The 22325-nt window shown below is 51.5% G+C and overlaps 1 protein-coding gene across 1 annotated transcript in view; it reads left to right on the forward strand.

Annotated features, from left to right (window-relative positions):
* Window positions 1-242: 242 nt before the first annotated feature.
* The window catches only part of MAPKAPK2 (MAPK activated protein kinase 2), a 43098-nt gene continuing 21015 nt past the window's right edge, over window positions 243-22325 (forward strand). The window contains exon 1 of the mRNA XM_064733228.1: window positions 243-654. Coding sequence (XP_064589298.1) covers window positions 403-654 — 252 coding nt within the window. The 5' untranslated portion in view covers window positions 243-402. The remainder of the gene's footprint in view (window positions 655-22325) is intronic.

Genomic DNA, 22325 nt, shown 5'->3' on the forward strand with positions numbered 1-22325 from the left:
CCGGTACGCTTGGGGGACCCACCGAGGGTCTCCGGTACCCCTGTGGCACCAAGCCCCCCAGCTCCCCTCAGGCAGCGGCGGGGCCGGTCCGGCGGGCGCAGGCTCAGCCCCGGGGCCGCCCCGCCCCGTCCCTCCCCCGGCGGCGGCCGGGGCGCTGACATCAGAGCCGGCCCGGCGGGAGGAGGAGGACGAGGAGGAGGAGCCGCCGCCGCACCGGAGCCATCGCTCTTGTCGGGGCCGGGGCGCACCGGCGGGGGGCGGCGGCGGCGGCGCTGCTGCTTCACCCCCCGCACCCCCGGCCCATCCCGCACGGCCCGCGGGGCTCCTCCGCCTTCCCTCCCGCTCGGTGGAGCCTTCCCGGAGCCCTCGCCGAGCCCGCCCGGAGCCCGCCCGGTGCCCGCCATGCTCTCCGGGGCGCCGCCGCCGCCCGCCGGCTTCCCCAGCCCGGCCCCGCCGCCTCAGCCGCCGCCGCCGCCGCCGCCCGCCGCTCCCCCTCACGGGCCGCCGCCGTTCCCGGGCAAGGGCGGCCTGCAGATCCGGAAGAATGCCATCACGGACGACTACAAGGTCACCACGCAAGTGCTGGGGCTCGGCATCAACGGGAAAGTTTTGGAGATCTTCAGTAAGAAGAGCGGCGAGAAGTTCGCGCTCAAGGTGCGCGGGGAGCGGGCACCGGGAGCGGCACCGGGGGGGACGCGGGGCCGGCGCGGGCGCTCGGCCGGGAGGGGCCGGGCAGGGCAGCGGCGCTGTGACAGTGATGGAAGGTGGCTGCTGCCGGGCCAAGGGGGTCCCGCCGGGGCCATGGGCGGCAGCGGGGCCGCCGGGACAATGAGCTGCCGCCCGCCCCTCCGGCCGCGCTTTAATCTCGGTTTTCCCCCCCTCTCTTTACGAGCAGCGAGACGCGGCTTTGCTGCTTTGTAGCTGGAAATGACATCTTGGTAGCCCGAAGGGGGTTTGAGGGGGGATAGGAGTGGAGAGGAGACGTGGCCTGGCTGGGATGCCCCCAAGTGGATGCGCATCTTGGGGTGCATCCCCGAGGATGGGGGGACACCACGGAACGTGGGGTTCCCTCCGTGCTCTGTGCTGTGAGCACCCCACACTCGCTGTCCCCGTTCCGTGTCCCCTCCCGGCTCTGACACCGAGCTGCTGCCGTGCCCCGCTTCCCACCGGCGATATTTCAGCGTTACGATGTTACCCCTTGTCCCTAACTTGCTTCTCTTCGGCAGGCGTGGATAAACAGTGCCTACAAGGTGTGTTTGAGCCCGCTCTAGGTGATGGGGCCCTTCTCCTTGTTTTAAAACGAGGTTTTTGAGCAAGGAGGGGAGCGTGTGTCCCTGCCAGGCAGGCTTGGGGAAGTTTGGATGGCTCCTGGCACGCCGGGTGAGGCAGGAGCAAGGCTGGCTGCTGGTGGGAGCGCCGTGTTCTCCAGCATCCGTGCAATTTGCGCCCACACATGAGCTGTTCCAATCCTTGGCGTTACCCCGAGAGCTGGGAAGGCTGAAAACACCCCACCTAAACCCATAACCCTCTCTTAAATCTCTAACTCCCACCTAAATCCATAACCCCACTTCTTTTGTGTTCAGAGTTGCCCTTTTGTTGGTGTTTGGGGTTCCTAACATGAGTGAGGGAACAAAGGTGGAGCTTTGGGGGTACAAGCTGTGCTGCAGAGGTGGTGGGGTGGGCAAGGTACAGTGCTGAATGTCCGTGGTTAAGGAATTGGGGTCAGTTAGGTGATAGAAGTTTGGATTTTCCTTCAGAAATGCCACAGACACCGCTTGTGAGCTGCTCCTGTGTTGTACTCAGGGTGACATTGTGTTGTCATCTCATTGGGTTGAAAATTAGCGAAATCCTCTCCTGTTTTGACAGACGGGCTCCTCCTCGCCTCTGAAGTTGAGTCACATATTTAAAGCACAGATCCCAGCACTTCCCTCTCGCAGCCCTGAAAGAGGAAGGATGGAGGAGGAGGAGGAGGCCGGAGCTTCCTCTGCCCGCCCTGCCTGGGGCACGGGACTGGTGCTGTCAGGGTCAGGGTTGGTGGCACTTGTCACACGGGTCCCCTGGCTTGTTGAGAACCTCCTGGAGTGCAGGGCTGGGCTGTAGGAGGGTGACACAATGTGGCTCATGCGGGGCGAGGAATATTCGACACTCAGTCTCCTGTAGGAAAAGGGATTGTCTTGCCTGTCCCCTGTCCTGGCCTCTCCTGGCGTCCCTGACGGGGAGGGACGAGTTCAGCTGAGTGGTTGGACGTGTCCCTGGCTTCTCAAAGAGCAGCGCAGCTGCTACTGTAAGTGATTCCCTCCAGCACCTTCCAGACTGCTGCGCTGGAGTTTGGGCTCTGGGACAGACCCAGGGGTGCTCATCCTGCCCTCATGATGTGAGCTACCCTGGCTTGCTCCTTTGGGATATTTGGGCTGAGCTGCAGAGCCCAAACCTGGCTCAGTCCTTTGGGATATTTGGGCTGAGCTGCAGAGCCCAAACTTGGCTTAGTCCATTGGGGTATTTGGGCTGAGCTGCAGAGCCCAAACCTGGCTTAGTCCATTGGGGTATTTGGGCTGAGCTGCAGAGCCCAAACCTGGCTCACTCCTTTGGGATATTTGGGCTGAGCTGCAGAGCCCAAACTTGGTTTACTCCATTTGGATATTTGGGCTGAGCTGCAGAGCCCAAACCTGGCTTGCTCTGTTTGGATATTTGGGCTGAGCTGCAGAGCCCAAACCTGGCTCACTCTGTTTGGATGTTTGGGCTGAGCTGCAGAGCCCAAACTTGGTGTGGGTGACTGCCCCAGACATGATGAGTGCTGACTTCATCCCCTCCTCAGTACACAGCCGGGCTGACGTCTCTGCTAGAGACCTGTGGGGAGGTATTTGGGTCCAAATTACTCATGGGCTGCAGCAGAGTGGAAAGATGACCTAAAGCAGGATCCACAGAAGTGATTGCATCGAGTTGTCATGTTTCAGATGATGCTTAAAAGAATCCTGATGGCCCATGGCCAGGAGCCACAGCTGAAATCTGTCTGCTGCCTGCTTTGGTTGTGCAGTGAACCTTTCCATTTGGAGTGTCATTCTTTAGGTTTGCTGTTCCAAAATCTTGTATAACAATGCAATCCTTCACTGGAGGATGAGACAGAGTTGTGTCCCTTCTTGGTGTTTTCTGGTCATGTTGTGCTTCCTCTTGGGTCACCAGCCACTGTTGTGTTGTTGAAGCTCTTCCTCCCAAACCAAGAGCTGGTTTTGGTAAGGGTTTTGCTGAGAATCACTTTGCTGAAGAGAACTTTTCAGTGCTCCAGGAGAGTTTGAGCTTGGGGAAAGTGTTCTAGCAGCAGTGAAAACATAAGGGCCAATTTTCTTCTCCTTGCAGAGCAACAGTCCATGGCAGAGACACATCATTAAATAAAACACTGCTGTGTGAGAGTTAATGCATGGTAGTTCTGCTTGCTGTGTAGCACCTGGGTGAAAACAAGAGATTCCTCTACTTTTCTTACAGATTCTTGTTCATCTTTCTGTTTCCCACCCCCAATTTTATTGTATTTTTTGGTACCTGAAGCGTGACATCCCTGAATTACCTGGTGTGGAGCAGCCAGGGATGGTCCCAGTGCCCTGCCCCTGTTTGAAGCAGGATGATCTGCTGCAGGCTGGGAACAGAGAGATGGTGAATGGAGTGAAAACAAGACATTCCTCTACTTTTCTTACCAATTCTTGTTCATCTTTCTGTTTCCCACCTCCAATTTTATTGTATTTTTTGGTACCTGAAGCGTGGCATCCCTGAATTACCTGGTGTGGAGCAGCCAGGGATGGTCCAGTGTCCCTGCCCCTGTTTGAGGCAGGATGATCTGCTGCAGGCTGGGAACAGAGAGGTGTGAGACTGGAGTGAAAACAAGACATTCCTCTACTTTTCTTACCAATTCTTGTTCATCTTTCTGTTTCCCACCTCCAATTTTATTGTATTTTTTGGTACCTGAAGTGTGACATCCCTGAATTTTCTCATGTGAAGCAGCCAGGGATGGTCCCAGTGCCCTGCCCCTGTTTGAAGCAGGATGATCTGCTGCAGGCTGGGAACAGAGAGGTGATGAATGGAGTGAAAACAAGACATTCCTCTACTTTTCTTACCAATTCTTGTTCATCTTTGTTTCCCACCTCCAATTTTATTGTATTTTTTGGTACCTGAAGCGTGACATCCCTGAATTTTCTCATGTGAAGCAGCCAGGGATGGTCCCAGTGCCCTGCCCCTGTTTGAAGCTGGATGATCTGCTGCAGGCTGGGAACAGAAAGCCTGGGGAGAGGTGATGAATGGAGCTGAAATGCCTGGTTCCTTACCCCTTTCTTCCTTGTGCCTTGCTGTGATTTATTAGCAGGCAAAATTAGGCTTGTAATTTCTGTGGAGGCTGCTGTATGTAGGTCACTGCTGGCCTGGCTTGGCAGGGTTGGCTGTGGTCAGGCTGCAGTGGTGGGGCTGGGAGCGAGGGCTCTTTGCCTGCTGCAAATTCCACTTTTAAGACTAATCTTTGGGCTGGCTGCCTTAATTCCAGGAGGAAATGGCAGCTGAGCCAGGCTGGAGAGTGAGGACTGGTGTTTCAGGTGATGAGTTTTTGGAGTTTTTCTCTCTTTGTGGAGCAGGTTTCCTTTAAAATAAATGAAAAAACCTCGCTGCTGGCTTCACCTTCAAAGCAGGAGATGCTCATGTGGACTCTGGTGAGCTTTGGAAGGGCTGGAGGAGCTCAGGGCTGGTGGATTTTTTTCTGCAGCATCCTCGGTGCTTTGGGGCGTGTTTGCGAAACTCTGCCTCGCTCTTGGCCTCATCTGATAACCCATGAGTGATGGTTCCCCTGATGGAGGAGGAGGAAGGAGGATGGTGCTTGTGGTTTGCTGTTCTGGGAAGTGCCTGGTGTGGAATTAGGGCAGGCAGCTCGGAGCTGGTGGCTGAGTGAGTTTGTGCAGCCAGAGCACCCCGTGTGCCCCCAAAAATCCATCAGGGAAAACACCCCTGAAGTGAGGGAGTAGTGGAGATCCTGGGCTCGTGCTCATGGCAAACAGCCTGCTGTGTCTGCTGTTCTTCTGTCCCCCTCTCAGTGATGTTTTTTTAATTAGCTCTGCCATGTATTTTATATAATCACAAATGTCTTCGCCGCGGCCTTCTGTGCGAGACGTGGTTGAAAAGCTGTGGAAACTGCAGTGACATCACTGGGACTTTTCCAAAGCTGTGGTTTATTATCTCATTGACCAAAGGAGTCTACTGACTTGGGGTTGGAGTTTGTTTAAACCATTTAGGATTTGCCATAATCTCTGTTAAACACTTCTGATGTTCTGAGCAGTCAGAGCCGGGGCTGTGATGGGCTGATAAGGAGCAGGGGTTTTCTCTTTGGTACGTGCTCAGGAAGTGGTGGGGCTCTTCCTCTCATTAATGATCTAATGCCATCAGCCATGGGGCTTGCAAAAGACGTTTCCCATGTTTTCAGGGGTGGGGAACTGAGGTGCAGTGATTTACTGAAGGTCAGAGGCGGCACCAGGCTGAGGAGCTGAGCTGGATGAGAGCACAGCCCCTGCATGTGTGATTTAATAGCCAAACACCACCAGGTAAAACCATGATTTTGCCACTCACACTGAGCCCTGCTGGCCTCTGGCAAGATTAGTGCTGGCTGTGCCATCAGTTCCACACACAGAGCAGGAAAACCTCAGTTCCAGGGCAGTGCTGGTTATGGGGCTGTGGAGGTGATGGCTGTGCCTTGAGCAGTGAGTGATGCAGGGCAAAGGCTGGGCTTTGCCATGCTCTGAAAGAACCAAAACAATGTGTAAATAATAACTGAAATAATAGTGAAAATACTAATAAAACTAATAACTGAAATAGTAAATAATTGAATTAATAACTGAATAATGAATTAATAGTGAATAAAGTAAATTAATAACGAATTAATAACTGAATAATGAATAATGAAATAATCTGAATTAATAACTGAATAATCAGAATAATCCTGAATATACTAATATAGAGATATAAGGATATAAGTATAATACAGATATAGGAATAATACATGGAATAATACAGATATACTGAATAATACATGAATAATATGGAATAATACATGGAAAATAGGAATAATCAATAATGCATGGAATAATACATGGAATAATACAGGAATAATACAGGAATAATACATGGAATAATACATGGAATAATAAATGGAATAATACAGGAATAATACATGGAATAATACATGGAATAATACAGGAATAATACAGGAATAATACAGGAATAATACATGGAATAATACAGGAATAATACATGGAATAATACATGGAATAATACATGGAATAATACATGGAATAATACATGGAATAATACAGGAATAATAAATGGAATAATAAATGGAATAATAAGTGAAGTTTGCGGCCTGAGAGCCAGGTCTCCTGGCACGTTTGGTGGGCACAGGAGATGAAAACTCCCAGAAGGTTCCAGCTGAGGAAGCCTGAAGGATGGAGCTGGGGACTCCTCTCCTCACAGACAGCTCTGGGTGTGCTGTGGTGTCTGAGGAGATGGAGGAGCTCTTGCTGGGCTGCAGGGTGGTGCAGGTACGTGGGAGGCACCCAGAGGAGAGGCTGTAGGAGCAGCATCTCTCCAGCTCTATGATCTGCCATCTCCTCAGCCTTCCTGCTGGCCTCCTGTGCCCCACACCAGCGTGCTTGGCTCTTTTCAAACCCATCCTTTCTGTCTCTGAGGGGCTGAGAGGGAAGAGCCCTGTTCCTTCAGAAAGCTTTGCTGCCTCTCCAGCCTCCCGACCTGCACACAGCCCTGGCTGCACACCCAGGCTCCTCTCCAAGCACAACTGGCCCCGCTCGTCTGGCCTCAAGTTGCAGCATTCAGGCAGCATGACCTCACCTCCTGGTTTCCAAGAATAACGTGCTGCCTCCCCTGTGCCTCCCCTGGCTGTGCTGGGGCTGCCTGCGGGGCCAGGGTGCCTGCCACAGCCTGGCATGGGCCAGTGCCAGGGCTCTGCCTTGTGCCAGGTATCCCTGTACCCTCCCTGTGCCCACCCCAGACCTGCTCCATGGCTCTGCCTTGTGCCAGGGGTCCCAGGTATCCCCATGCCCACCCCAGGCTGCTTCATGGCTCTGGTTTGTGCCAGGTGTTTCAGGTAGCCCTGTGCCCACTCCATGGCTCTGGTTTGTGCCAGGTGTCCCAGGTAGCCCTGTGCCCACTCTGTGCCTGCTCCAGGCTCTGCCTTGTGCCAGGTGTCCCACGTAATCCCGTGCTCACTCCAGACCTGCTCCATGGATCTGAGTGGTGCCAGGTGTCCCAGGTAGTCCTGTGCCCACCCTGTGCCCATTCCATAGCTCTGGCCTGTGCCAGGTGTCCCAGATAGCCCCGTGCCCACCCCAGGCCTGCTCCATGGATCTGAGTGGTGTCAGGTGTCCCAGGTAGCCCTGTGCCCATCCCAGGGCTCTGCCTTGTGCCAGGGGTCCCAGGTATCCCCATGCTCACCCCAGGCTGCTCCATCACTCTGGTTTGTGCCAGGTGTCCCAGGTAGCCCCGTGCCCACTCCATGGCTCTGGTTTGTGCCAGGTGCCCCAGGTAGCCCTGTGCCCACCCCAGATCTGCTCCAGGGCTCTGCCCTGGTGTCCCAGGTAATCCCATGCCCACCCTGTGCCCACTCCATGGTTCTGGCTTGTGCCTGCTCTGCCAGGTAGCCCCATGCCCACCCCAGGCCTGCTTCATGGATCTGAGTGGTGCCAGGTGTCCCAGGTGTCCCTGTGCCCACTCCATGGCTCTGGTTTGTGCCAGGTGTCCCAGGTAGCCCTGTGCCCACTCTGTGCCTGCTCCAGGCTCTGCCTTGTGCCAGGTGTCCCAGGTAATCCCATGCTCACTCCAGACCTGCTCCATGGATCTGAGGGGTGCCAGGTATCCCAGGTAGCTCTGTGCCCACCCTGTGCCCATTCCATAGCTCTGGCCTGTGCCAGGTGTCCCAGATAGCCCCGTGCCCACCCCAGGCCTGCTCCACGGATCTGAGTGGTGCCAGGTGTCTCAGGTATCCCTGTGCCCACCCCATGGCTCTGGTTTGTGCCAGATGCCCCAGGCAGCCCTGTGCCCACTCCAGGGCTCTGATTTGTGTCAGATGTCCCAGGCCTCCCTGTGCCCACTCTGTGCCCACTCCATGGCTCTGGCTTGTGCCAGGTTTCCCCGTGCCCACTCTGTGCCCACTCCATGGCTCTGGTTTGTGCCAGGTAGCCCCGTGCCCACCCTGTGCCCACTCTCCATGTCTCTGGCCTGTGCCAGGTGTCCCAGGCTGCCCAGCTCCTCTGTGGGCTGCACAGATGAGGAGCAGCTGGGGAGGCTCTTCAGGACCTGGCTGATCTTTCAGGCTGATTTTGGAGGAGGCAGAGTTTGAAGCAGGACCAGGGTGATCCCTCCAGCTCCAGACGCTGGCATGGCAATGCAGCTTGGCCTCACCACTCCCCAAAAACCAGTTTGGAGCCTGGGCAGCCACACTGAGTCAGCAGCGTGGTCATCTCTGGGGTGACAGTGTGGGATTGAACATCACCCTGGGGTCTGTGTCCTGTGTGGTGCTCACAGGGGTCCCAGGGTGAGGGAAGGGACGAGGAACTGACTCCATGTTTCAGAAGGCTTGATTTATTATTTTATGATATATATTACATTAAAGCTATACTAAAAGAAGAAGAAAAGGTTTCATCAGAAGGCTGGCTAAGCTAAGAATAGAAAGGAATGATAACAAAGGTTTGTGGCTCGGCTCTCTGTCTGAGCCAGCTGACTGTGATTGGCCATTAATTAGAAACAACCACATGAGACCAATCCCAGATGCACCTGTTGCATTCCACAGCAGCAGATAACCATTGTTCACATTTTGTTCCTGAGGCCTCTCAGCTTCCCAGGAGGAAAAATCCCAAGGAAAGGATTTTTCATAAAAGATGTCTGTGACAGTGTCCCACTGAAGGTGGGTCCCATCCTCATTGCTGCAAGGTGAAAAGAACCAGCCAGGTTTGGTGGGAGGTGTCCCTGCCCACCTGAGGGGGTTGGAAGGAGATGACCCTCAAGGTCCCTTCCAACCAAACCATTTTGTGACTCTCTTGCTCTCTGAAAATATGATATATGAAATATCTTTTCCTTTCAGCTCTGGCTGGCACAGGGCTGTGAGTGTTTCTGGTGCCTTGGGGCTCATTTTGGGGAGAGCTCTCAGCTCTGTGCCTGTTCCCCAAAGGAAATGGATGAGGAACAGAATGCAGGGGCTGGAGCAAGAGCAGGTCTGAATGCAGAGAGCTTTAACAGCCTTTCAAACTGTTCTGCCTTTGTACCCCGTGGCTGAGTCATTTCAAAGATTTCAGCCTTTTAAGATCCTACCAATTTGAGGTGGGGATTACAGAGGCTGGCAGGTTTAATGGCTGCATTAACTCACTGCTCCTCTGTGGCCTGGGGAGGGGACTGAGGCACCCAGTCCCTGAGTGCTGCTGGCCTGGGATGACCTGAAAAGAAAAGTTTTGCTGGAGGTGCTGTGAGGCACAAAAATGTCACGTGGAGAGCATCGCTGGGAGGGGGACACAGGATCTGCTCTGAGAGCTGCCCTGTGGCTGCATCTTCACTCTGGTGCTGCTGAGGATTCACAGAATTCACAGAATCACTGGGATGGAAGAGACCTTCAGGATCATTGATTCCAACCCAGTCCCAAGACCTCAACCCAACCCTGGCACCCAGTGCCACATCCAGGCTTTGTTAAACACCCCCAGGGATGGGGACTCCACCACCTCCCTGGGCAGAACATTCCAGAACTTTATCACTCTTTCTGTAAAAAGCTTTTTCCTGATATCCAACCTAAACATCCCTTGAGGCTGTGAGCTCTGGCTGTGTCAGTCCCTGCAGACAGAGCCCAGCCCCAGCTGAGCACGGGCACCTTTCAGGAGCTGCACAGTGATGGGGGCACCCCTGAGTCTCCTTTTCTCCGGGCTGAGCACCCCCAGCTCCCTCAGGGCTCCCTCACAGGGTTTGTGTTCCAAATCCCTCATGATGGGGAGCAGAAGCCTGGAGTTTGTTACTCCTGTGGTGTATTCCAATTGTTATTAATAATAATTGCCTCCACCTTACTGTATGATTTATCATACTATGTACTATATTATAATATATAATATATAATATATAATATATAATATATAATATATAATATATAATATATAATATATAATATATAATATATAATATATAATATATAATATATAATATATAATATATAATATATAATATAATACATAATATATAATATATATTATATATAACATACCAAATATATTATATTATATCACATCATACTATATATATATATAAATTATGTATTATATATAATATTATATATTATATATTATATATTATATATTATATATTATATGTTATATATTATATATTATATGACATACACTATTAAATATTATTAATTAATATTATTATATAATATCAATAATATTATTATTAATAATAGTAATGCTAGTAATAAATAATAATAATGATAATGATGATGATAATAATAATAATAATAATACCTCCACCTGTAGTGACAGGGCAGGATGGTGGCATCTCCTTGTGGGTAAGGGCCTTCCCTCAGCGCAGTGCCAAGGTGCCCTGTGCCATGGGGAGGGCAGGTGAGCTCTGTGGCCCCGGGTTGTGCAGCTGGCACAGCCTGGGCTGTCATGTGTAATGAGATTATTCAGGCCCTTGGCGTCAGGGCCGCACGTGGTTCCTGCCCAGCCTAAACCAGAGATAAAGTCCAAAATCCAAACCCAGATCTGAATGTTCCTGGGGCTCCCAGCCAGGCTGGGGCTTTGCTGCTCTGCTCTGCTCTTGGTGTCCTTATCCGGTTTGGCCTGGGCTGGGGATCAGGGGAGCCGTGGATTCATTTCCTTTGTCACCATAATTAAGTTTGCTGCTTTGTGCCCTTGGCTGCAGGTGGATGCCTGCTTTGAACTCAAAAAACTCCAGCTCTGCTGGCCCCAGAATTTGGGGGACAGGCAGGTTTTGGGGTCATTGTGTGCCTCACACTAAACCTGGGTCACAGCAGGCAGAGTAGATCCTGTGTCCCCTTCCCAGTGATGCTTTGGGATTTCTGTGGTTGAGATGACCCCCAGGTGTCAGTAGATCCTGTGTCCCCTTCCCAGTGATGCTTTGGGATTTCTGTGGTTGAGATGACCCCCAGGTGTTAGAAAATCTTTTTTTTCCCAGCCCTGAGACCGAAGAAGAAGTCGAGATTTGTCGGTTCTGCTTTTCAAGGTTATTTATTTTTTCTTATCTATAAAATTCTTTCTCTGACCTGCTGAGATCTGTCTGGCAGGTCGGGTTGTGGCACAGTGACCGCCCATGGGGTGATGTTAACTTTTTATACTAAGCTCTATGTGTACTTTATTTACAATAATTTTCCAATACCCATCACCTCTGTTAGACAGTCTGTCTCTACTCTAAACCAATCCAAAAGTGTCACCATCCCAGCAGAAGATGGAGAACAAGAAGGAGAAAGACAGAACACACCCAGATTCCTCTGTCTTGCTTCTTGAACCCCCATTCTGAAACCCCAAAATTCTACTTTTCCACCCAGTGATAAATTCACTATCATTCTACTCAAACCCTTGCGGCTTGTAACTCTTCACACAAAGTTGGGAATTGTTTCCATGGGTTAATAAATTAAAGGCACAGGTGGTTTTGACTCTGTGCCAAGGTCTCTGAGCCCCCTGCCAGGGTCTGGAGTCCTCCAGGGCAGCCAGAGGAATGTCCTGGGTTCCAGCAGAATCCTGGCTATCTCCACCAGACTGGGGCTAAAGCAGATGCAATCAGCTCCAAACAAACCCTAAAATATGTGTGTTATGCTCAGCTTAGTCTAACAAGAGCAGTAAATAAAACCAGGAGCAGGGGAGGTGTGTGGTAGCAGGGGTGGTTTTGAATTCCAGCAGCAATGAGCCTGCTGGCATCTCCCAGCTCAGTGTTAGGAACAGCTCCAACTCTATTCTATTCTATTCTATTCTATTCTATTCTATTCTATTCTATTCTATTCTATTCTATTCTATTCTATTCTATTCTATTCTATTCTATTCTATTCTATTCTATTCTATTCTATTCTATTCTATTCATGGATGGTGAATAGACTCCACCACCTCCCTGGGCAGAACATTCCAGAACTTTATCACTCTTTCTGTAAAAAACTTTTCCCTGCTATCCAGCCTGTATTTCCCTGGTGCAGCTGAGGCTGTGAGCTCTGGCTGTGTCAGTCCCTGCAGACAGAGCCCAGCCCCAGCTGAGCACGGGCACCTTTCAGGAGCTGCACAGTGATGGGGGCACCCCTGAGTCTCCTTTTCTCCGGGCTGAGCACCCCCAGCTCCCTCAGGGCTCCCTCACAGGGTTTGTGTTCCAAACCCCTCATGATGGGGAGCAGAAAAGCCTGGAGTTTGTTACTCCTGTGGTGTATTCCAATTATTCCTTTTCCTTTTCCTTTTCCTTTCCTTTCTCCCCCAGGGATGGTGACTCCACCACCTCCCTGGGCAGAATATTCCAGAACTTTATCACCCTTTCTGTAAAAAACTTTTCCCTGATATCCAACCTAAATATGGATCTCCAGCCTAAACCAATCTCACACCCTCATGATGGGGACCAGGAGCTTGGAGTTTGTTACTCCTGTGGTGTATTCCAACTATTCTTATTCTATTCTATTCTATTCTATTCTATTCTATTCTATTCTATTCTATTCTATTCTATTCTATTCTATTCTATTCTATTCTATTCTATTCTATTCCATTCTATTCCATTCCATTCCATTCTATCCTATCCTATCTATTCCTATTCCTATTCCTATTCCTATTGCTATTTCTATTTCTATTCCTATTTCTATTCCTATTCCTATTCCTATTCCATGTAGTGCCCAGACCACTGTGGGTGTCACTGAGCTGTCACCACGCCTCTGTCACTCACTGTGGCTCCCAGAGCCGGGCTGAAGGAGCCTCTGTCACCTGTGGCAGGCTCCTGCTGTCCCCTGGGGCTCTGGTGTGACTCTCTCTTCCTGCTGGGCCTTTCCCAGCCTCTCTGTGCTGGGCAGATTTGCTGCAGGAGCCCCGGGCAGGGCAGGCGGTTCTTGCGCAAGAGGCTCAGGGGAGGGAGGGTTTGCCAGGAAGTTTAAGCTCAGGTTATCTCCTGGAAGGCATCAGAGCTGGGAATTTGGCATTTTGGGCTGGTTGCCTCCCGTGCCTGGGGCAGAGCAGTGCTGGCATGGGGACAGGGCTGTTCTGGCAGCCTGGAGGTGTTCAGCCCTTGCTGGGCATCTTCCCAGGCTGCTGGAGACAACATCTGCCCCTTGCTGGCCCTGGAGCTTGGAGGAGCCTTGGGAAGCCTTTTGTTTTTGTCCTCAGTGTTTCCCAGAGGAATTGCCCTGCTGCTGGTGTGAGGGGCTGTGCAGCCCCACGCTGCCATCTCCTCTCCATCCCCTCCCACCCTGCTTGCTCCACCTCAGAGCTCACACTCCCAATCTCTTGTTGCAGACATCTTTTATGGAAAATCCTTTCCTTAAGATTTTTCCTCCTGAGAAGCTGAGAGGCCTCAGGAACAAAATGTAAGCAATGGTTATCTGCTGCTGTGGAATGCAACAGGGGGATCTGTGATTGACCATTGTTAGATGTTTCTAATTAATGGCCAATCACAGTCAGCTGGCTCAGACTCTGTCCGAGCCACAAACCTTTGTTATCATTCTCTGCTATTCTATTCTTTGCTAGCCTTCTGAAGAAATCCTTTCTTCTATTCTTTTAGTATAGTTTTAATATAATATATATCATAAAATAATAAATCAAACCTTCTGAAACATGGAGGCAGATCCTCATCTCTTCCCTCATCCTAAGACTCCTGTGAGCACCATCACAATCTCTTGTGGTGAGGAACAGTTGCTGTAAAGAACAGCTCTGCCAGGACTTGAGATGTCCCCTGGGTGCTGGGATTCACTCCCTGGGAGTTTTTGGAAGTGTCCTGTGGTCCCAGCTGTCTGCTGCTGGAGGAGACAGCCAGTGATGCTGGGCTGATGGAAGCTGGGTGAGGAAGATGATGAGGAGGTTCTGAATGGGTTAAAATAGGTTGGGTGGGAGCCAGAGCTGCTTTTTCCTGGGAGCTGTGGAGCAGCTCTGAGGTTCTGGCATGTTGGAGATTTTTTCAGAAATGGCTTGGAAGGCAGCTGTGGGGGACAGGTTCTCACAGCCTGTTTCTGTAAACAGCAGAGGTTCTCACGTTGTTTTTAATTACAAGTAAAAGTGACAAACATGAGGACCTTGAGAACCTTGCATACCAGAGTTCTCAGGCAGCTTTCTCATAACAAGTAGATATTCTATCTTTAGCTGTTTTGGGAAAGTAAAAATAATTTTGAGAACCCAAATCTTGGTATTGGAAACATAAGGAGGAGTTGGTATGTTATCTCTGACCTATTGTGAGCTCGGGTTTGCAATATGCACGAACTTGGTTAACATGGTTATAAAAAGTGATTGATGGAGTGAATAAACGGAGTCAGATGCTGATCAGGAAAGGTGGGTCTCTCCCTCCATCTTCAGTACTGGCACTGCCACGGTCTGGGAGATGATGTTTGAGTGCCTCAGGGCAGTGCTTTGGGGTGATATTCCCACTTCTGGAGGAGCTGCAGGTCAGGCTTGGCCCTGTGGCTCCAGAGGATTTAGGAAGCTCAGGGATCCCTTTGGCTCAGTCTTGCCAGGCTCTGGCAGCAAGGGCAGCGTGTTCTTAGCAGGTCAGGCACCTCTGGCTTTAACCAAAACGTTCCTTTCATGTTTCCTTCTCCTCAGAGACTGCCCTGAAACAACCCAATGTCACTGCAGCAGGGCTGGCTGGGCCATGGTGCTGATGCTTGGAGGGTTTTAGTGACTGAACTGCTGACAGCTGGATCTTGTACCCACATTGAGTGCAGCCCTGGAGAGAGAATCACAGAATCACTGGGATGGAAGAGACCTTCAGGATCATTAAATCCAACCCAGGTCCAGCACCTCAACTCACCCCTGGCACCCAGTGCCACATCCAGGCTGTTTTAAACACATCCAAGCTCAGATAATGCTGGCTGGGGAACACAGAACCACAGAACCACCAGGTTTGAAGAGACCTTTAAGATTGGATCCAACCCAGCCGTGACACCTTAACTAAACCCTGACTTTGTTAAACACACCCAGGGATGGTGACCCCACCACCTCCCCAGTCCCTGGGAATTCCCAAAATTCCCCCAAATTCACAGAATCACAGAATCACTGGGTTGGAAGAGACCTTCAAGATCATTGAGTCCAACCCAGCCCCAACCCCTCAACCAAACCCTGGCACCCAGTGCCACATCCAGGCTTGGTTAAACACCCCCAGGGATGGGGACTCCACCACCTCCCCTGGCAGAACATTCCAGAGCTTTATTGTCAGATTATGCTCTTTTCTGACCCACAGATGGGGCAGCTGAGAGACATTTAAAAACTTTTATTCCATTTTCAGTCTCATGTGAATGGTGACACAACACAGATGTTGTAATTCACACCATCACAATCAGAAATTAACTATTTCTTAATTACAACACTCATACATTATGAGTGTTTCTTGGCCTATCAGCTTTTGCCACACCATGCTGTAAGTGCCTAAATCTCTACAAATTCATTTCCCACACTTTATCACTCAGGAAACAACTTTTCCTTGATATCCAACCTAAATTTCCCTTGGTGCAGCTTGAGGCTGTGGTTCTGTCATTTCTTGGAGGCAGAGCCCAGCCCCAGCTGGGCACGGGCACCTTGCCCTGTGTGGGAGATGGGGCAGTGCAGTGTGGGTGCCCTTCACAGGGGCTCTTCAAGGCTTCATTTCCCTCTGAAATGAGTCTCTGCTGCCTCAGGGTGCTGCTGCAGGCTCTGTGGGGCAGTGCCAGCCCTGTGCCAGCCCTGTGCCAGCCCTGTGCCCCAGGCTCTGCTGCAGGGGCTGCCCAGCCTGGGGTGGGTGGCACAGCCACACAAAGGCTGCCCTGTCTGCTCTTTGGCTTCCCCCAGCCCTGAGCTCTTGTGGTGAATAAGTGGGATTGAAAAAGCTTAAATTCACACAAAACAGAGCCCAGGAGCCCTGGGCTGACCCCAAGGGAGCAGCTGCCCCCTGCTCACCCTGCCCTGGGCTCCTGGATAACACTGCCCTGGGATTGAGGCTGGCTGAGGGGAGAGATTTCCTTTTAAAATCAGGGTATGGGAATGCCCAAGGAGTCCAGGCTGTCTGCCAAGGGAGCAGCAGTAGCTGCAGGAGGAGATTTTTCTGTTGGTTTGTTTAAATATCCGTGCCTTTATCCTTTTATCCCATCTTCCCTTTTCATCGAGCAGGCAAAACGAGTCCAAACCACTTTGCTGCCTGTGGGATTTGGGAGGAAACCAAGGAGCCTGCTGGGAAACACTGTCAGGCAGTGGGGTGCTGAGCATCGTGGGAGGATCAGTGACTCTGTCCTGTGAGCTCCCCACACGTGGTTTTGCTGTACATTGAAAAAATAAGAGTACAGAACTGGCTCTGGTTCGATGGGGCTCTGAGCAGCCTGGTCTGGTGGAAGGTGTTTCTGTCCATGGCAGGAGCTGGAATGAGATGATCTTTGGGGTTCATTTTAACCCTAACCATGATTCAGTGACTCCTTTTAGGGTTCCTTTTAACCCAAACCATGATTCAGTGACTTCTTTTAGGGTTCCTTTTAACGCAAACCACTCCTTGATTCAGTGACTCCTTTTCGGGTTCTTTGAACCCAAACCAGATTCAATGACTTCTTTTAGGGTTCTTTTGGTTCTTTAACCAAACTACTCCATGGTTCAGTGATCTTTTTTAGGGCTCCTTTTACCCAAACTACTTGATTCATTGACTCCTTTAGGGTTTTTTAAACCCAATACTTGATTCAGTGACTCCTTTTAGGGTTCTTTTAACCCAACTTGATTCTGATCCTTTTAGGGTTCCTTTTAACCTAATGGTTTTGACTCCTTTTAGGGCTCCTTTTAACCCAAGCACTGCTTGATTCAGTGATTTTTTGGGTTCCTTTTAACCCTAACCATGGTTCAGTGACTCCTTTTAGGGTTCCTTTTAGGGTTCCTTTAACCCAAACTACTCCATGGTTCAGTGACTTTTAGGGCTCCTTTTAACCCAAACTACTCCTTGATTCAGTGACTCCTTTTAGGGTTCCTTTAACCCAAACCTTGATTCAGTGGCTTCTTTTAGGGTTCTTTTTAACCCTAACCACTCCATGGTTCAGTGACTCCTTTTAGGGTTCCTTTTGGTCCTTTAACCCAAACCACTCCATGATTCAGTGCTCTTTTAGGTTCCTTTACTACCATGGTCAGTATCCTTTTAGGGTTCCTTTTAACCCAAACCACGATTCAGTGGCTTCTTTTAGGGTTCCTTTTAACCCAAACCATGGTTCAGTGACTCCTTTAAGGGTTCCTTTTAGGGTTCCTTTTAACCCAAACCATCATTCAGTGACTTCTTTTAGGGTTCCTTTTAACCCAAACCACTCCATGGTTCAGTGACTCCTTTTAGGGTTCCTTTTAGGGTTCCTTTTAACCCAAACCACGATTCAATGACTTCTTTTAGGGTTCCTTTTAACCCAAACCACTCCATGCTTCAGTGACTCCTTGCTCTGCCTCGAGCCCACCCTTGGTACCACCAACAGGGGGGAAATTCCCCCTCTGGTATTTTTGGAAGTTTGTGCACTCTGCAGTGAGTTTTGCACCCTTGTTGGAGGTGTTTGGAGGTGATGGTGCTTTGAGGTGACCCTGCTGCTCCAGGCTCTGCCCCAGCCCCACCAAAGCTCCCCAGCCCTGGGGCCACACGGCTGCTGCTGCTGCCAACAGGTGCTGTGGAGGCTCCTGGGGCTGGAAAAGCCTGCAGGGAGCTGAGAATAGCCCCTGTGTCCTGAGGGCTTTCATGTGGTGCCAGCAGGATGCACAGAAGGGCTTTTTTTAAAAATAGAAGCACAACTGTGTGTGTTTTCCTGCTGGCTGGAGGAGTCTCGGGGTGGCTGCTGGGTTGACAGGAGGCTCTCAGGTTTTTTGCATTGCTTCAGAGCTCAGGATTTCCCCTAAAATCCTGCCTGCTGCAGAAATGCACAGCTTTAGGTAGTGCTGGGTGTCGAGTTTGGGGTGTTGCTTGGCCCTTCACCCTTGTGGGTTGGTGACAAACAGGGGTTTCCACCAGCTCCTGCTGGCTGCTGGGGCTGCATAAACTCAGTGTGATGGGAGGAGGATGAGGAGGGAGCCCTGTGGGGCAGGGACAGCCTGGAGACTGCACTGAGAGCTTTGGGGAGGTGGCAAAGGAGAGCCTGGTGAGGGATCTGTGTTGGGATCATCCCCTGTTGTCCCTCTGCCCCTTCACTGCCATCCCCTCTCCTGACACACTGCCCTGCCCTGGGCATTGGGGCTGGTGTGACAGAGGTTTGTGAGGGGAGCAGGAGGAGGAGGAGGAGGATGAGGAGGGAGCCCTGGAGACTGCACTGAGAGCTTTGGGGACATGCAAAGGTGAGGCTGCTGGGGGCTGTGTGTCCCTGAGCAGCTCTGGATTGTCCCCTGTTGTCCCTCTGCCCCTTCACTGCCATCCCCTCTCCTGACACACATGGCTGCTCCTCTCCCTGCCCTGGGCATCAGGGCTGGTGTGACAGAGGTTTGTGAGGGGAGGAGGAGGATGAGGAGGGGGGCCTGGAGACTGCACTGAGAGCTTTGGGGAGATGCAAAGGTGAGGCTGGTGGGGGCTGTGTGTCCCTGAGCAGCTCTGGATCGTCCCCTGTTGTCCCTCTGCCTTTTCACTGCCATCCCCTCTCCTGACACACTGCCCTGCTCTGGGCATCAGGCCTGGTGGTGACAGAGGTTTGTGAGGGGAGCAGGAGGAGGAGGATGAGGAGGGAGCCCTGGAGACTGCACTGAGAGCTTTGGAGAAGTGGCAACGTGGGGGCTGTGTGTCCCTGACCAGCTCTGGATTGTCCCCTGTTGTCCCTCTGCCCCCTCACTGCCATCCCCTCTCCTGACACACTGCCCTGCTCTGGGCATCAGGCCTGGTGTGACAGAGGTTTGTGAGGGGAGGAGGAGGATGAGGAGGAGGAAGGCCTGGAGATTGCACTGAGAGCTTTGGGGAGATGCAAAGCAGAGGCTGCTGGGGGCTGTGTGTCCCTGACCAACTCTGGGTCACCCAGTGAGTTTTAGTCCCCTCTTGTCCCTCTGTCCCCTCTCTGCCATCCCCTGTCCTGACACACATGGCTGCCCCTCTCCCTGCTTTGGGCATTGGGTGGTGACAGAGGTTTGTGACTGCTGTGCCATGTGAGGGGAGCAGAAGCAGGAGCAGGAGGATGAGGAGGGGGGCCTGGAGGCTGCACTGAGAGCTTTGGGGAGATGCAAAGGAGAGGCTGCTGGGGGCTGTGTGTCCCTGACCAGCTCTGGATCGTCCCCTGTTGTCCCTCTGCCTTTTCACTGCCATCCCCTCTCCTGCCACACTGCCCCTCTCCCTGCTTTGGGCATTGGGTGGTGACAGAGGTTTGTGACTGCTCTGCCATGTGAGGGGAGCAGGAGCAGGAGGAGGAAGAGGAGGAGGAGGAGGAGGGCTGTTGGAGGCCCCTGCCTCTCCGAGCACCTGCACACACAAAGCCCTGTTATGAAACCCCTGAGCTGCTCCTGGCCCAGCCTTTTGCTGCTCCCAGCAGCCTGGCAGCCTCAGCTGGCACGGGCACGGTGCCTGCTGTGGGCTCAGTGTGGCTCCAGCCCCCCTGGCACTGCTGGGTGCTGCCAGGGTGGGATGCTCTGCTCTGCATCCCTGCTCTGACTGCCCTTATCTCAGCACGGTGTTTGCTGTGCCCTGGTGCTGGCAGAGCCCTGGCAGGGCTGAGGCTGTGTTAAACAAACAGCTGGGGCAGATGGGCTGATGCAGAGCGGGGCTGTCGTCACCCAGCCTGGCGGGTGCGTCAATGGAGCCCTGCTCAGGCTGGAGGAAACATCCCAAGGCCATCCTGCTCCCAGTGCCTCTTCAGGAGGGGCTGGCCTTGGTGCAGCTTTGTGTTTGTTTGGTTTTTTGCCTTTCTTGAAACATACGTGTATTTATTTATGCTGCATGAAGATTTCTTGGGTTGCTGTTGATAATTGCTGACCCGAGATGTGCAGGATGTCTCTGTTTAACTGAAGAACGAGTCTGGACACTTCACTTTTTGGTCTTGAGGTTGTTGATTAATTCTTATCTGTAAAATTTTCTTTCTGCTCAGCAGGGCAGCCACAGGCACTCTGTGTTGTGCTTTTATACTACACACTCTATAGACCATATTTACACTTAATTCCCAACACCTATCACCTATGTTAGACAGTGCACTTCTATTGTAAATATAACATATTTATAATTACTTTCCAATACCCATCAGCTATGTTAGACAGTGAGCTTCTGTTCTACATATAACATATTTACAATTACTTTCTAATAAATATCACCTATGTTAGACAGTGCACTTCTACTCCAAACCAATCCCAAAGTGCCAACATCACTGCAGAAAATGGAGAACAAGAAGAAGGAGAAGAAAGGCTGGACACGCCCAAGTTCCTCCATCTTGTCTCCAAAACCCCCATACCAAAAATCCCAAAATCTACATTTTCACTCTGTGATCATTTTGTTATTACACCATTCAAACCTGTGTGACTTTCAGGTCCTGATACAAAGCTGGTAATTTGCTCCAGGGGTCAAAATCAAATCCCCAGGTGCTCTGGGCTGTGCCAGGGTCTGTGAGCCCCCTGACGGGGTCCTGGTAACTCTGGACACCCGGAGGGATGCACTGAGTTCTGGCAAAAATCTGTGTGGAAAGGCCTCAGGCAGGATCCCCGTGCTGGGGGTTGGGTGGCAGCCTCAATTCTGTCCTGCCCATGGGCTGAACCCTGAGAAATTTCATTTTTGGGCAGAGTTCAAGCCCAGGAGCTGCTGGGAAGCTGTGAGAGCTGTGGGGCTGCTGCTGGCAGGGCCTCATGGCTGCTGTGCTCGCAGGCGTGGTGGGTCTGGGCCTCTCCCCAAAATCACTGAAACCTTCGGGGAATGGGTGGACACATCCAAAAATAAAAGCAGTTCTGGGATGTAGGTGTGGAGCATCCAGAGCTGTCCCTGGGTGTTGCAGACATCTTTTATGGAAAATCCTTTCCTTAGGATTTTTTCTTCCTGAGAAGCTGAGAGGCCTCAGGAACAAAATGCAAACAATGGTTATCTGCTGCTGTGGAATGCAACAAGTGCATCTGGGATTGGTCTCATGTGGTTGTTTCTAATTAATGGCCAATCACAGTCAGCTGGCTCAGACTCTCTGTCCGAGACACAAACCTTTGTTATCCTTCTTTCCTATTCTATTCTTAGCCAGCCTTCTGAAGAAATCCTTTCTTCTATTCTTTTAGTATAGTTTTAATGTAATATATATCATAAAATAATAAATCAAGCCTTCTGAAACATGGAGTCAGATCCTCATCTCTCCCCTCATCCAAAAACCCCTGTGAGCACGGTCACAAGTGGGATCAGAGGCAGCAGGAAGGTCAGGCAGGGTTGTCCCCAGGGCTGGTGGGACCAGAACCCAGAGAGATGCTCTGGAGTCCCTCTGACATGAGGGGAAGCCCCTGGCTGTGGGTACAGGGAGGCAGCACCGTGCAGTGCTGGTGATAAGGGGTTTTTTTAGAAGCACAAAGGCCATAGGTCAGCCCTGAGTTAATGGTTTACATCAGTGTTTACTTCAGTGTTAATCACACCTGCAAATAACAACCACTTCCTATCATAAAAGCACATGTGTGCTTTTCCCTTCGTGCTGCTGGCAGCTCTGATAGCAAATCTGGCAAGGAGAGGAGGGGCTGACCCCAGCCCTCAGCCCTGCAGAGGGGGAAGGTGAAGGTGTTGAGTGTGGCTGAGAACATCTCTGCCCTTCCCTTGGCTCCTTATTTCCCTTTCACCGTGTGCTGTGTGGATGGAAGGCCCTGGCAGAGGCAGAAGGGGATCAGGGGTTTGGTTTGCAGATCTGAGCATCCCTGCCCAGATTGGCTCCATCCATGGCTGGGATCAGGGTTTGGTTTGCAGATCCCTGCCCGGATTGGGTCCATTCAGAGCTGGGATCAGGGATTTGGTTTGCAGATCTGAGCATCCCTGCCCAGAATGGCTCCATCCATGGCTGGGCTGTGGCTCCTTCTGGCCCCAAGGCAATGGGTCCCTTCCCTGCTCAAGCCCAGGTGGGCAGTGACATCTGGGATGTCTTTAGACAGGGCTGGAGCATTTTGGCTGTCATGACCCCGTTTGTCCCTGTGGGGCTCCCGGGAGGTCCTGGCAGGGTGGTGGCTCTGTCACTCCAGGCA

The sequence above is a fragment of the Zonotrichia leucophrys genome, chromosome 26, assembly GCF_028769735.1.
Source record: "Zonotrichia leucophrys gambelii isolate GWCS_2022_RI chromosome 26, RI_Zleu_2.0, whole genome shotgun sequence".
NCBI classification, from domain to species: Eukaryota; Metazoa; Chordata; class Aves; order Passeriformes; family Passerellidae; genus Zonotrichia; species Zonotrichia leucophrys.